This window comes from Tilletiaria anomala (genome assembly GCF_000711695.1).
Source record: "Tilletiaria anomala UBC 951 chromosome Unknown K437scaffold_3, whole genome shotgun sequence".
NCBI lineage: Eukaryota > Fungi > Basidiomycota > Exobasidiomycetes > Georgefischeriales > Tilletiariaceae > Tilletiaria > Tilletiaria anomala.
Window position 1 is genome coordinate 352,130 of NW_013547019.1, and position 13,226 is coordinate 365,355.

At 59.6% G+C, this 13,226-nt stretch overlaps 5 protein-coding genes across 5 annotated transcripts; 2 read left to right on the forward strand and 3 right to left on the reverse strand.

Moving 5' to 3' along the window:
• The first annotated feature begins 87 nt into the window (after positions 1 to 87).
• On the forward strand, positions 88 to 3,174 carry K437DRAFT_271821 (uncharacterized protein). The gene is made up of 4 exons (XM_013390699.1): positions 88 to 1,014; positions 1,088 to 2,217; positions 2,290 to 2,806; positions 2,889 to 3,174. The coding sequence occupies exons 1-4, from the start codon at positions 238 to 240 to the stop codon at positions 3,069 to 3,071; spliced, it is 2,607 nt and encodes an 868-aa protein (XP_013246153.1). The 5' UTR covers positions 88 to 237; the 3' UTR covers positions 3,072 to 3,174.
• On the reverse strand, positions 3,126 to 4,826 carry K437DRAFT_292488 (uncharacterized protein). Its single transcript, XM_013390700.1, has 3 exons — positions 4,470 to 4,826; positions 3,801 to 4,391; positions 3,126 to 3,706 (listed from the first exon to the last, which is right to left on the reverse strand). The coding sequence occupies exons 1-3, from the start codon at positions 4,716 to 4,718 to the stop codon at positions 3,245 to 3,247; spliced, it is 1,302 nt and encodes a 433-aa protein (XP_013246154.1). The 5' UTR covers positions 4,719 to 4,826; the 3' UTR covers positions 3,126 to 3,244.
• Positions 4,827 to 5,138: 312 nt separating this feature from the next.
• Positions 5,139 to 6,889, forward strand: K437DRAFT_98641 (uncharacterized protein). The gene has a single exon (XM_013390701.1). It carries the CDS (start codon positions 5,280 to 5,282, stop codon positions 6,720 to 6,722), a length of 1,443 nt encoding a protein of 480 aa, XP_013246155.1. The 5' UTR covers positions 5,139 to 5,279; the 3' UTR covers positions 6,723 to 6,889.
• Positions 6,890 to 7,464: 575 nt separating this feature from the next.
• Positions 7,465 to 10,207, reverse strand: K437DRAFT_219286 (glycosyltransferase family 2 protein; the record flags this gene model as incomplete). The annotated part of the gene is made up of 5 exons (XM_013390702.1): positions 7,465 to 8,048; positions 8,159 to 8,510; positions 8,593 to 8,846; positions 8,947 to 9,658; positions 9,764 to 10,207. The coding sequence occupies 5 exons, from the start codon at positions 10,205 to 10,207 to the stop codon at positions 7,465 to 7,467; spliced, it is 2,346 nt and encodes a 781-aa protein (XP_013246156.1).
• Positions 10,208 to 11,905: 1,698 nt separating this feature from the next.
• Positions 11,906 to 13,133, reverse strand: K437DRAFT_253353 (RNA polymerase Rpb6). Its single transcript, XM_013390703.1, has 3 exons — positions 12,806 to 13,133; positions 12,455 to 12,691; positions 11,906 to 12,285 (listed from the first exon to the last, which is right to left on the reverse strand). Exons 1-3 carry the CDS (start codon positions 12,850 to 12,852, stop codon positions 12,126 to 12,128), a joined length of 444 nt encoding a protein of 147 aa, XP_013246157.1. The 5' UTR covers positions 12,853 to 13,133; the 3' UTR covers positions 11,906 to 12,125.
• Between the last annotated feature and the right edge of the window lie 93 nt (positions 13,134 to 13,226).

The following is a 13,226-nucleotide window of genomic DNA, read 5'->3' on the forward strand; positions in this document are numbered from 1 at the left end:
GCGGAACACGAATTTCTGATCGAAAAAAATGCGAAACGAAAAATAGAATGTGCCCTTCACAACATTTTATCTACTGTGAGGTTGATCGCATGTGGCATGCATGTGGCATGCTGAAGACACAGACGTGGACGAGCTTTCAAAGAGCTTTCTTCCCGTGCATGCTGTGTAGACGCAGGGTGCGGATGCGGGCCGCTCGTAGATAATCAAGAACACCAAGGTTGTGGGCTGTTCTCGGTGATGAGTGCCACAGCATCTGCGTCCTGGCTCGCCCGACGTTGCGGTCGCATGACCACCGTAACATGGTCATGTTGCTGTCGGCAAGCCTTCCTGGCCCGCCCTTTGCGAAGATGGGACAGCCACGACACCACAGTGCGATGGCTCACCTCGTCCGTCAGCCGCCGACAATTTGCTGCCCTTCAAGAGCACGAAGAACAGGTCGAACATGCTGAGCATCTCGACGTTCCTGCGCCATCGGCACCGAGCCTCTTGACTAACACAGACTCAATTAATGATAAACCGACATTGAAAGACCTCTGGAAAATCAAGCCGAGGATCCGTTCAGAAGAATCCATCCGACACATGTCTCTAGATGGTCAGATGCGGTATCGTCAGAAGGTCTGGACCACAGCTCTCAAAAGTATCCAGAGCAGCTTCACTGTAGCTCAGCTACGGTCCATGGCGGTCGAGGCGAACTTGAAAGGTCCAAAAAGCACGCTCAAGAAGGCCGAAATAGCACAAAGGATTGTCAAAGAAGTGTGGAAGATCCAGGACCCAGAGGAAGCAAAGGCTGCACATGCGCGTGAAGAGGCCGAGGTCTCTGACTCGGAGATTGAGATCGATCTCTCCTGGCTCGAAGGAGCGTTGTTCAGGATGCACAGCAGCGCTCAAAAAGAAATTGAGGGGAAGTACCGAGTCTCGATGAGGTTACTCGAGGCGGAAGTCACCCAAGTACAGGTGAAAGGCTCGGAACAAGCTGTGACGGCTGCGGCGCAGGAAGTTGACGCTCTATGTCAGGTGCGTGTCACTAGTCGCTGTGCCCATCTTGTGCGCCATTCTGACTCGCAGCTTTACTTTCCTCACGTTTTAGAGTTTGACGGGGACACGTGTGATTCTCGACCTATCCCGAGCAACAAAAGCATCAACGGCCACGGACATCCCCACTTCTGTTTTAGGCGCAGTCATGGTAAAGTCACTCTGCCTCGCGCTACCGCAGTCCGCCGAACTCTCAGAGAGCACGACATCAGAGGACCCGGGGGAGGTCCCACTTCGGTACGAGCTGACTGGGAGAAGCGAAGCCGCTTGCAGTCATGCTGCGGCTCTCCTCCGGTCCTACTTACTCGATGTGGCCATATCACCCACCAGTTCCGCTTTCTTCTCCGCCGCCACCGTCGAGGCCGTTGGCTCTGATCAGCCAGTGCAATATCATCTCTCTCCCACTACAATACCATCAGCAGCGCCATGGACTAATAGCCTTCTTCTCGCCTCCTCTTTTAGCCAAGGTCACCGCAACCCTCATAACCTGGCCAGACCAGCGACGTCACCGAAAGGCAATGGCACGGATGCACTTTCGCACGCAAGGATCGTTCGCAGCCGGAACCGTGTGGAGGAGATGACGCCAGTCACCTGGGAGCGGACCGCCAAGCCGCCTTCACGTCTCTGGTCACCGTCCGCCGAGGGCACCCTATCGAATCTATTTGACACTCAAGAGGCGGAGACGCTGTGGCCGCCAAATGCTCATCCAGAGTGGGCGCGTGGCGGCAAGTACACAGCCACGTTTGGACACTTGCTGCACAGCCTTCCAGAGGACTCTGCGATTGGCTTTGGGCAATCTAAATTGCTGCCAGAATTGGTATCGCACCTGCCTATACAAGACCGCGTCTTTGTGCCGATGACGCCTCCATTGATGACCGGACAGACGGCGCAATTCGACAGCTTGGTCGTCAACCGGTGGAATCAGCTCGAAGATCTCATCCGATTGGTGTACGTCACTGAAGATGGCTCACGAAGACTCATTGTGGAATTTGAGAAGCAGGATGTCGAGCAGGAGCAGCGGCAGGGTAGCCTTTCCAAAGCTCTGAATGAAGAGAGCCAGACAAAGTCGAACTTGATGGATTCACTTTCAGATGTGTTCGGTACATCCAGACAGGAGCCTCGCTGGCAGCTCAAAGTGGCGCACTGGGAGGCGAGCGAGGTGGTAGACGTCCTTGCGCCTGAAGGGTGAGCCAACTGCGATGCTGTCTCTCTCTCTCTCCAAATCCCGGTCTGATTACATTTTGACTGCTCATTCAGCTCTGTCGATGTGCGCTGTACCCGACAATGGCAGGAGGAAGCCGACGTCGATGCAGCATGGTTTGACAATTTCCTACAAGCTTTTGGAGAGCAGGAGGCGTCCAATGCGCGAGCCGGCGTCCTTCTGCCGACCCCTTCCTCCGAAGAGAGGATGCGCAGGGACCGACCTCCCGGCACCGCAGCTCCAGCTCCAACAATAGCTTCGCCTCCTTGCGTCCTCTCCGCCACCTTTGAGGACAGCGCCGGCGCCACGGCTGCTGCATCACGAGAGGGAGAACGAGAAGAAATGAAGCTGCTCTCGTATGCGCGGGTTCTGCGAAAGACCTGGCGCTTGCTGCCGGACAAGTCCATATCGCCCGAGCTGGACGCGCGGCAGTTTGGCTTCATCCCCGCCGAGTTGCCGGCAGGAGCCGAGGTTGACGTGGTCGACCGCGTCACGGACGATCGGTACGAGCGCTTCGCGGTGCGGGAGCAGATCGTCGAGCCTGGCGAGCTGCATGCGCGGGTCGAGACGCGGGTGAGTACCCGCGATGTGCCTTGCTCCTTGTTGGCATGCCGTGCTGATCCATCCGCTACACTCCCTATCGTGAATCTCACAGCTCGAATGGCATCCCATCAAGAGCGATGTCGAGGCCGAGGGCGAGAACGGAGCAGCCGACTCTGCGTCTGGAACTTCCCCTACCTCTGACGGGCCTCTGACATGGCTGATGATGCGCAAAGCGCTGGACAACTGGCTGGAGAGCAAGTACAGCAATCTGTTCGAGGGGCGCGGTAACCGGTAGTAGGAATTGTGGAAGCGGCATAATATGTCTTTTTTGTCTTTTCAAGAGCGAGCTACTTTTATAGAATGATTACCCTTGTGACGCTACACAATGACATCTTCACTCTATTCGACTATGTCCACGACCTTTTCCCTCTTGAAACTCTTCGCGTCCGGCACACGAAGGAGGGCTGTTCATGCGCTCGTGACGGCGTGGAGGGACTTGGCGAGATGCTTGATGTTGTGCGGTGTGATGCCGGCGACGCTGATGCGACCGTCCTTGGTGAGGTAGACGTGATGCTCGTTGACGAGCTTGGCGACCTGTTCGGGGGAGATGCCGAGGAAAGCGAACATGCCGATCTGGTTGGTGATGTGGTCCCAGTTGAGCTTGCTGCCGTTCTCGTCGACGAGGAGGCTCTTAAGCTGCGCACGCATGCCGTTGATGCGATCCGCCATGTCCTTGACCTCTGCGAGCCACTGCTGGTAAAGCTGCGCGTCGGCGAGGATCGTGCCGGCGATGCGCGCGCCGTGAATCGGCGGGTTGGAGTACATGGGCCGCACGATGATCTTGAGCTGCGAGTCGACACGTGCGCGCTCGTCCGCGTCGGCGGTGACGAGCGAGAAGGCGCCGACGCGCTCGCCGTACAGTCCCATGTTCTAAGAGGGAGGGGGAGTGAGGAAGAAAGGGATGAGCTCAGCTCACCAAATCCAAAACGGGAAGGCCTGACGACAGCACAGCCGGGTAACGCACCTTGGCAAAGGACTGGGACAGGGCGATCTCGTGGCCCTCGCTGACAAAGTGGCGGACGGCGAACGCGTCGCGGTCGGTGTCACCGCTGGCAAAGCCTTGGTAGGCCATGTCAAAGAATGGAAAGTGCTCCTTCTCCTTGACGACCTGTGAGATGTGCTTCCACTGCTCCTGCGTCGGGTCGACGCCGGTGGGGTTGTGGGCACAGGCGTGGAGGAGGATGATGGACTTGTTCGGCGCGGCCTTGATGTCAGCGATGAGGCCGTTAAAGTCGAGCCCGACAGTGTCCTTGTTGTAGTAGCGGTACTGCTTCACCTCCAGCCCCGAGTCCTTGAAGGTCGGTGTGTGGTTGCCCCACGAAGGCGTGGGCAGGTAGATCGTCTTGGAGTATGGGTAGTGCCGAGCGAGGAAGGCACCGCCGATGCGCAGTGCGCCGGTGCCCGAGATGGACTGCGTGATCGCCACGCGGTTCTCTGCAATCGGCTTGCTGTCAGCGCCGTACGCGAGCTTGGCGGCGTTTTTGGTAAAGTCGGCCAGACCGGTAATTGGGCCGTACTCCTTGTCGCTCTTGGAGGCGATGACGCGCTGCTCGGCCTACACGCAGCAAAGGAAGGTGAGCAGGTGGAGCAATAAATTGCAAACATCTTGCAACGAGGGTGAGACGAGACTGACCTCGCGAACGGAAGGCAGGACATACGGCTTGCCGTTCTCATCACGGTAAGCACCGACGCCAAGGTTGATCTTGCGCGGGTCCTTATCCGCCTTGAATGCCTCTGTCACACCGAGGATTGGATCGGGCGGGCCGGCCTTGACGCTGGCCCATGTCGAGGCTGCTGCGGCGCGAGCGACGGGGAGGGTGGCGGCGCGGACCGCCGTGGTTCTGGACGCCAAAAGGCTGCGACGTGCGACGGTTGCAATCATGATGCTGACACCAAGATTAATGCGTGCGTGCAGTTCACGTTTGACGGTGGTACGTTCTGCAATGTTCCTTTCATCCCCGAGGATGGGGGCCTGGGCGACGGACTTGCTAAACTTTGTTGTTGTTGCTCTACCAGCTGTCTCTCCGCTACATTTCTTCGAAAGAAGAGCGGAGTTGTGTTGTGTGACTCTCTCTCTCTCTCTCTCCCTCAGAGAGTCCCACAGTCCCTCGGCGTTCTCCAGATTCTCATTCACAAATCAGATGAAAGAGGTCGCCGGTGTCGGAAAAAGCCGGGGTGTCTCTCGGCGACTAATCACACGGGAAAGACGCCGACGATCCCCACATTGCGTCAGGCACTACCTCAATAGGGTGGTCTGTGCTCCGACTATACAGAATGGCAGAGCGCCCCCCCCGGAGGTCAGGTAAGCAACGCAATAATCCTTTCTGGTGAAGGTAGGGGCCCCTTCCCGCTCGCGCGCCCACACGTTTCCAAGCTCGAAGCGTGCAGGCAGCACGACAGACGGCGCGCCGCCGCACCCACAGGGAAGAAAGGACTGGCAGTCATGTGCAGGGAAGGCGTGGAGACACGCAGCACGGGCGCAGCTGACGCAGAAGGCAAGGGCAAAGGCAAGGCCGCCGCTGCTGCTGCCAGCGATGGCGACCGGCCAACGAACAGTGCCTCCACAGCCAAGACTGCCGCCACGAGCTCGCAGAGAGATAGGCACGCGTGGGCGTCCCCGCCGCCCAGTGGACCGGGCATGCTACAAGATCTCGCCCAGACGCTCGCCTCCGCCGTTAACGGCAAGAGCGGTGGCGCGGCACGGCTCGATAGCACTCACGCCGCCACTGCTGAATTGGCGAGAGCTAGCTCGAGCCGCGCTTTCGACACCGCGGCCGGGGGTACTGCTATACGTGGTGGATCGGGGAGTACATTCAGACTGCAGCAGCCGCAGGTCGGCTCAGACACGGAAACGGACGCATCGTACGCTGCCTTCGCCGTAAAAACGGCAGGAGGAGATACAGGTGTAAGGACGAGCACTAGCTCGACTCTGCATCCGACTACTTCCTCCTTCCTCTCACTCGACCGGCACAGTGGCGAAAGCAGCGCCGCTTCCCGAGTCCAGCTCGCCGCGCCAGGCATATACAGCTCCTCAGGGGAACTCGACGCGTCCTTGCATGCGTACGTCCGAGCTTCTTCGCTGTCAGTCTTCTCCTCTCTTTTCGAAGAAAAAGAAGAAGGAAAAGAAGAGCAAGCGGACTCGCTCGCGGACCAATTCTATCAAAGCGCTGTGTTGGATGGCAAGCATGACGCGAGAGGCACGGAAGCGGTAGCGGAAGTGGACGCATCTTTCGAGCATGTCTGGGCCGCGCATTCTGCAGGAACACAGGCGCCTCCTGCGTCTTTGTCCCACACCGTCGCGCCGGTATTCTCAAAACCTGGAGCGGGCCATGACGAATTCATGTCGCTCCTAGCGCAGGAAGAAGCACAGCTCGGGCCCGTCTCGCAGGAGCCATCCGGTCTGATTCATGACTTGGCCGTCCCGTCCTTGCGCTCTCCTCTATCGCCGTCGCCAGCGTTGGCAGGCGGTGAGGAACGCCCAGCGCCGCGCACACCCAGCCAGTTCTTCATGCGGCATGTTTTTCCCCGCGGGCACAGCAATGCAGCGGCCATGACCAGCGAGCAGTACAACCTGCACCTCGCGCTCGACGCGCAGCAGACAGCGCAGGGCGCAGATGCCGATCCGGCGCGCCTTGCGGAGCGCATCGTTCCACCTGATACCAATGCCGCGGCGCGGAAAGGCGTCTATGCGCTCACGCCTGAAGAGGCTTTCAGGCATATTTTGCAGGGCACAGAACTGCAACAGACGCAGCAGGAAGGAGCTGCCACAGCGCCTTTACGTTCCGTTGCATCTGAGGTGGAGCGGCTTAAACGGCACCTGCCTCGTGAGACGTATGTCGACGTGAGTCTCCCACGTTTCCACATCTATGGAGAAAAAGTATATTGATGCTGGAGATCGCGCCTCCCCCCATGCAGCAAGTCTATGGTCTGCCCCCGCTGCTCGCCAAAATGCTGCAGGAAGCCGAGATGCCGTCGGAGCCCGAAGAGTCGCAAGAGACAAAGGGTCGGCGTGCCCTCGCAGTTCGGCGCTTGCAAGCTCTGCGTCGGCATCTGGAACCGTCATTGCCTGGCCCATCAACGGCGGCCGTGTCGACGTCGCAGACTTTGCCTGTGCAATCTTCTCACTCTTCCACTGCGACGCCGCAGAGGAAGGCGGCCAACGTCTGGGAGATGGAATCGTGGATGCGCGCACACATCGATGCGGGTAACTGACCCAACGCCATGCGCCTAGAATTTGGTTCGGCGTCTTTTCCTTTCACTGAGCTTCATGCTCTTTCTGTTGTATTGTGTACGATCCTTGGCCCCAGCTTGCCCGAAGCAAAGTTGCAAGTAATAGATCCGACAGCACGACCGATAGAAATACTGGAATATGGATACATGTCTTTTTCAATAGAGCGCGTGGGCGCGTGTGCCGCGGGTTGTTGAGCTACAGGCGGTCCGTCCAGCGGGCTGCAGGCCTACGCGGCAACAGGTGGTGGTTGTGATGCGCTGTAGCTGTGACTGTAGCTGCCTTTGTTTCCCTAACCTGCTTTAAAACCCCAGATAAATCTAAACTGTCCACATAGCTGCAAAGAGACGATTCGGAGCGAAATCGAAAAAGGGTAGTAAAACGCGCGCCGGTTCGTGCGTCACAGACGGAAGATCCACATGAGCATGTACAGCAAGCTCCCGAAGGCGCGGACAGCCGCAAAGGCGGCCATGCTGTAGAAGACGACTGTCTGGTACGGGTTGATGACGGGGCCGCGGTTGCCAGACTCCTTGTGCTTGCGGCGGATGTACGCATTAAACCAGCTGGACGTGAATATGAGGATGAGGGCAGCATTGGTGACGATCCAAGCGAGGAGGAAGTTGGTGCGGAAGTTGGCGTAGTGGTCCTGCTGCTTCTGGTCGGCGCTACGCTTCTGGTGCACTTCTGGCTTGGGCGTGGCGAGGTCGCGCTGCATTGAGCTCCACAGCTCCTCGGCCTCGCCCTGCGTCGTGGGTACCTTGACCTGTACGACCTCCTTGCCATCCTTCTTTTGCGTGGTCGCCTGTCCCAGATCGGTGTGCGCCTGGTCGCTGCCTTTGGTGCCCCACGAGACGTCATGCAGGTTTGACATGCTGTAGATGGCGAGGATGATGGTGTAAGACGGGATGAGCAGCATGTATTGCAAAAAGCTGGTGAACATGTGCCACGGGTCGAGGAAGAGGATAGAGGCGACGAGCCAGAGGACTGCAATGGATCAAGCAAGCACATAGGCCCATCCGGCATTCAGGTGAGCAGATCCGGAGGAAACAAGAAGCGGGCACAGCTGGAGCGCTCTTACAAAGGGAGAGACTCACTATACGTCGAACAGAGGGAGATGACAATGTCCCTGAATCCGCTGGTGAGGAAGAGCTGTTCGATGTTGGCGAGCGTCCAGTTCCTCAGGTTCGTGAGCCCGGCGGCGTTGAGGGCGAGGTAGGTGGTGAAGCCGGCGCAGTAGAGCGTGAGGCCCATGATGCATGCAAAGAGGATCATGACGCCGGTGTAAGCCAGCTTGCTGCCCTGTGGCCGGTTGCCGAGGGAGCAGACGAGACAGACAACCATGAGCGCGATGAAGATGTTCTCGACCGCCTCGAGCACCGCCGCGCCCTGCCCGCCGAACGGGTCCTGGGTCGGGTCGCTCGTCGCGCTCGAGACGAGGAAGAAGAACTGCGGGAGAGAGGCAAAGAGGGCATGGAGGAGGTGTCAGCTGCCGCCTGCGCCAGCGATGGACACGGAGTGCAATGCATACCGCCAAAAAGAAATTAGCGGGAGCGGTGTACGAGAATACGAGGCTGATGAGGTTGTAGATAGCCTGCAGCATTAGCGCGAGCTTGCGCAGAAATCCCTGGCCAGAAGACCAGATGCGGTACCAGTGCAGGACGGCGTAGATACTCGCGAAGAGCGAGCCGTTGAGCCACCGGCGGCGCTGTGCGATGAACTCAGGCACCTGCGCCGGCACGTCTGTCGATGCATGCGCGCTCTTGATGTAGCGCAGCGTCCAGGCTGGGGTGGTGTACGGGGATGGGTTAGGGCCAGTGGCAGCAGCGTCAGCGTCAACGTCGAGGCCACGATGCGGTGCCAAAGTGTACAAAACAGGACTCACCCTGCTGTCTCTTGGTGACGAGCTCAAAGCAGAGGATTCGGTCCTCTGCGAGGTACATGTTGCTCTCGAATGTGCCGGCGTGGACGCCGGCTGCGCCCGAGTGGAGCGCCTCGCCTTTAAAGTAGCTCTCGAGCGGCGCCCCGAGGACGGCTTTGTAGCGGTACGCGGAGAAGGCGCCGGGGAGAACGGAAATGTAGCCAAAGACGCTCTCGAGAGGCTTGTCGAGAATGTTGCTGACCTTGTACTCGAAATTCTGACTCGCAACGAGCGGGTTGAGCAGCTGCCACTGTCCCTTTCCTGCATCGACGCGGATCTCGCCGCAGGCGCCGCCGCAGGAGGGGTGCCTGTCGAAGGCCTTCCAAAGCTCGTAGAGCGACGTCCCGCTCGGTTTGGTGCCGACATCGAGCAGGATGCACACGTTAGGCTGCAGCTGCAGCGCAAACGCGTTGAAGAACCAGCGGTGTGAGTTGAGCTTTTTCTGGTTTTTCTCCTTGAGGCAGAAGATCAGCTGGATCGGACACGCGCCGACTGTGACAGTGCCGTCGGGTCCAACGACGACCTGCGTCGTGTATTCGAACACGTGCGCTGTCGTCGGCTTGTCGCTGACGTGGTCGAGCATGACCGCCTCGTTGTAGCAGCCGTACAGGCCGAGCACCTTGAGCGTGTCCGCGTTGGCCTTTTTGCGTCCGTCCGAGACGACGACGACGACGATCTGCAGGGTGGCGTACAGCGTGCAAGCAGGTGACGATGCTCATCAGCAAAAGCGGCGAGGATGGCGAGGCGAAGCGAAACGAAACGAATCTACGGCCCAACTCACCTTCTTCCACGCATCCTGGCCCCATGTCTTGCTGCGGGTGCGCGAGCAGAGATGGGCGATGTTCTTGATGACGCCAGACATGGTGCGCGTGAAGAGAGTGGCGTCCTCGTTGTACATGGTCATACAGATCATCAGCTCCACTGGCGCACGGCCGTAGAGCCAGGGGCGGAGTGCATAGCGCTCGCGGACAAAGTCGTTCGGGTCGCACGTGACGGCCATGTAGCGCATCCGGCTGAACTCGGCACCCTGGCCCGACTTGCTGATCGACGCGGGCACAGGGACTTCGAGGACGAGGTTACCGTTGGTCAGCTCAATGTGCCGGACGGTGCGCTTGCGCAGGAGACGCTCGCGCGTCGCCCCGTAGTCCGCCAGTGGCCTGCCGCTGCCAAATGCGCTGCTGGGGGCGGCAGCGGTGGCGATGAGAGCGCCTGGGGTGCCGAGCATGAAGGCCTCGTGGTTGTTCCATGCGGGCGTCGGGTCGTTCGGGTGCGGCATGTGCAGCGGGCCGGGACCGGAGAAGCCGGCGGGGGGAAGCTGCTGCTGCTGCCGCCATGATGGCGACATGGGCATCGGCGACGGCGCCCCAAAGGGCGACGGCGCATAAGGGTCCTGGTGCATCTCGATCGACTCGTAACCGGGCCCATACCCTGGGGCGCCGGGCGGCTGCTGGTGATGATGGTACGAAGAGGCGTCGTCGGGGTTAGGGTGCACCAAGTTGGCCTGGCTGCTCGAATACTGGTTGGCCATTTCGTGGTAGTCGTAGGGCGCGTCGTTGTACGGTGCAGGGCTGGATGAATGCACACCATGGCTGTACTGGGAGGAGTCGTGGTAACCCATCGCCGGGTTGGCCCACTGCTGCCTCTGCTGCTCGGCCAAGGCGGAGCGCGGCATGTCGAACCCTACTGAAGCTGCCGTGTTGAACCCGCCGGGCTGCTGTTGCTGTTGCTCGAACGGGTTGGCCTGTGAGGCATAGCCGCCGCCACCACCACCGCCGCCACCGCCGCTGCCCAGGGATGCTGTTGATTCGTCGACGGCTGCGCGCGAGGCGTGCTGCGACATTTGGCGCGACGGTTTGGTTGGCGTCGCGTGGAACATTGGTTGCTGTTGCTGCGATTGCATCCTGGGAGGACGAGGGGAGAGGGCTGACACGGCACTGCACTGTACAGCACAGCACGACTCTCACTCTCCGCTGCTGCCACACACGTCGCTGTGCAGCCAGCCTCTCTGGGCCACCTGAAATGCGCTGAGTATTCGGCAGCGAGGAGATGAGATGAAATGAAATGAAGTGGGATTGGCTCGAGCTGGCACACATACATCAAATGCCAGCAGCAGAGCACTGCAGCAGTGCCTGGATGCGGGAAGCACGTGGAGCGCGCCGCGCCCGTGCTCTGCCGCCCTGGTGCCTGAGTGAAATACGCAAAATGGCAAACAGCAATAACAAAGGAAACACTGTCTCTCGCGCTGCAGTCCTGTCCACAGCACACAAAGGGCCTCCCAGAGTGTTGCACATGATAGTAGGGTTCTGTAATGTGACAGGTTGCGTGGTCAGGCACACTCACCATCAGCACCCCACGCGACACGTCTCTCGATGCTGACCACATGGGAAAGGTGCCAACGCACGGCAACGAACATCAGCATGCGTGCTGGTCCCGCTTGGCGATGGGCCACTGGCCAGCGACAGGGAACGCTCGCCCTTGCGCCACATCGCACGGCCATCTAGCCTGGTCAGCTTTGGGCTCGACGGAGGTCCGCTGCAGTCTCCCGCTGCCACCCGCCGTCGCATCCTTGGCAATCGACGCCCCAGCGCTCGCATCCAACTGGCGCACCATCTTCGTAGACAGCGATGAGCCGCGGTGGTGGCGGTGGCAGCAGCGAAGCATAGAACAAGTGAGGCCCGCGCTCATCCTTCAGTGTTCAGTACTCTGTTTCCCGGCTGGGGCAAGCCCATAGCGTACATCCTTGTCGGCAGGGAAAGCCAAACCCAGATGCGCAAAGACGAATGAATGCAAAGGGGTTTGGCCTTTGAAGAGAGTTTGCGATGGACCTAGAAATACAATGATCACGGACGTCTCAAAGACGAGAAAGGGGTACTTGCCTGCCCTGCTTTCTTATTTTTCCTCCTTCTGCGTCCCTCTCCCTTCCCTCTATCACTCCTGCCACGCGCCGCTCTGCAGCACGGTCGGGAGCAAGCCTCCGTCGTGCGCCTTGACTCTCGGCCGCCGCGCTTCCCTGCGCCACGCCGGGACGAAACCCACACATGCGCGGCCCGTGCGTGCGTGCGGGCTTGCCAGCAAAGGGGGGGAGGGTGGTGGGGGGAGAGGCGCGCGTGTTCGCATGCCCAGACATACGACCGTGCTGGAATTCAATCGTGGATGAGCTCCTGCACACTCCAGTCCTCGTAGCTGCCGTCGGGCAGGTACCTCCGCACGATCAGCGGGATCTTGTCTGCCTTGAGCTCCTTCATCGCGATCGCCAGCGGGTCCGTCTCGCCCTCGATCGCGACGAGCACCGGCGCGTTCATGCTGCGCGCATGAAGCCATCCCGGCGCGCAAGTCATCGATCGGCAACGACACGGGGCACAAGCGCGCACAAAGAGAGGGACGGGAAACACAAAGGTCACGTCATGTAAGCACACTTCGGCCGAAAGAATGGCCAGAAGGGGAGCGGAGTGGACCGACTCGAACCACGCACCTGATCTGCAGCGCCCTCGTCCCCAAGATCCGCGCGCGCTCGTATTTGGTCATGTACGGCGTCGTCATGCGCTGCTCGCTCGGCACCTTGCGCCCCTCCTGCCCGTCTTCTCCGAGGGGTTGGCCAGAATGCACGACGTTGCTCCCGTTCGCGCCGCCGCCATCCGCCGGATTGAACGCCGCGTCGTCCAGCTGCTCCTGCTCATCCAGCAGGTCGCCATCGTCGCCATCGTCGATCCTGTCGTCGTGTCGCGTGTCAGAAAGGAGGGGGGGAGGAGATGCATGCGGGTGAGATGGTAAATTCGAATCCGCACGACAGTACACGCCCTAGCTCTCCTTCGGTGCTGCTTACATGGTATCGTCCATCCCCCCCTCGTAATCACCTTCATTGTCCGCCATTTTCACTGTGCCTACTCCGCCTCTTCTGCTTGTCTCGCTGCTGCCAATTGCAGAGCTCTTGTCTGTTCACGCCACCTGTGTCGGTGACCAGTCTGCAGGCGGGGGGATCGAGGACAGAACAGCACTTCTGCGCGTCCTTCAGAGCTATGCCTGGGATCACAGCGGGCTGGCGGATCGGCTTGCTGCAAGAAGATGCCTGATAATGTGATCCTGCGACAGCTCTACTCTGGAGCCTGGAGTTGCAGAAGCTGAGGACCGTTGTGCTACAATTGTGCTTTTTCTGGCCTTAACCCTTGCATCTGCTTGTTCAATGCTCTTCGCTCATCGAATAAATCCAACTTCTGCAGCGGAATCGGCGACTTTTCTCCCGGGCG

Coding starts and splice junctions, on each gene's coding strand:
- K437DRAFT_98641 (XM_013390701.1), top strand. CDS start 5,280: ATGTGCAGGGAAGGCGTGGAGACACGCAGCACGGGCGCAGCTGACGCA.
- K437DRAFT_292488 (XM_013390700.1), bottom strand. CDS start 4,718: ATGATTGCAACCGTCGCACGTCGCAGCCTTTTGGCGTCCAGAACCACG. Junction 4,392..4,469: donor TCCTGCCTTCCGTTCGCGAG/GTCAGTCTCGTC, acceptor TGCTGCGTGTAG/GCCGAGCAGCGCGTCATCGC. Junction 3,707..3,800: donor TGTCCCAGTCCTTTGCCAAG/GTGCGTTACCCG, acceptor CCTCCCTCTTAG/AACATGGGACTGTACGGCGA.
- K437DRAFT_253353 (XM_013390703.1), bottom strand. CDS start 12,852: ATGGCGGACAATGAAGGTGATTACGAGGGGGGGATGGACGATACCAT. Junction 12,692..12,805: donor GGGGGGATGGACGATACCAT/GTAAGCAGCACC, acceptor ACACGACGACAG/GATCGACGATGGCGACGATG. Junction 12,286..12,454: donor ACGAGGGCGCTGCAGATCAG/GTGCGTGGTTCG, acceptor TCATGCGCGCAG/CATGAACGCGCCGGTGCTCG.
- K437DRAFT_271821 (XM_013390699.1), top strand. CDS start 238: ATGAGTGCCACAGCATCTGCGTCCTGGCTCGCCCGACGTTGCGGTCGC. Junction 1,015..1,087: donor AAGTTGACGCTCTATGTCAG/GTGCGTGTCACT, acceptor CTCACGTTTTAG/AGTTTGACGGGGACACGTGT. Junction 2,218..2,289: donor GACGTCCTTGCGCCTGAAGG/GTGAGCCAACTG, acceptor CTGCTCATTCAG/CTCTGTCGATGTGCGCTGTA.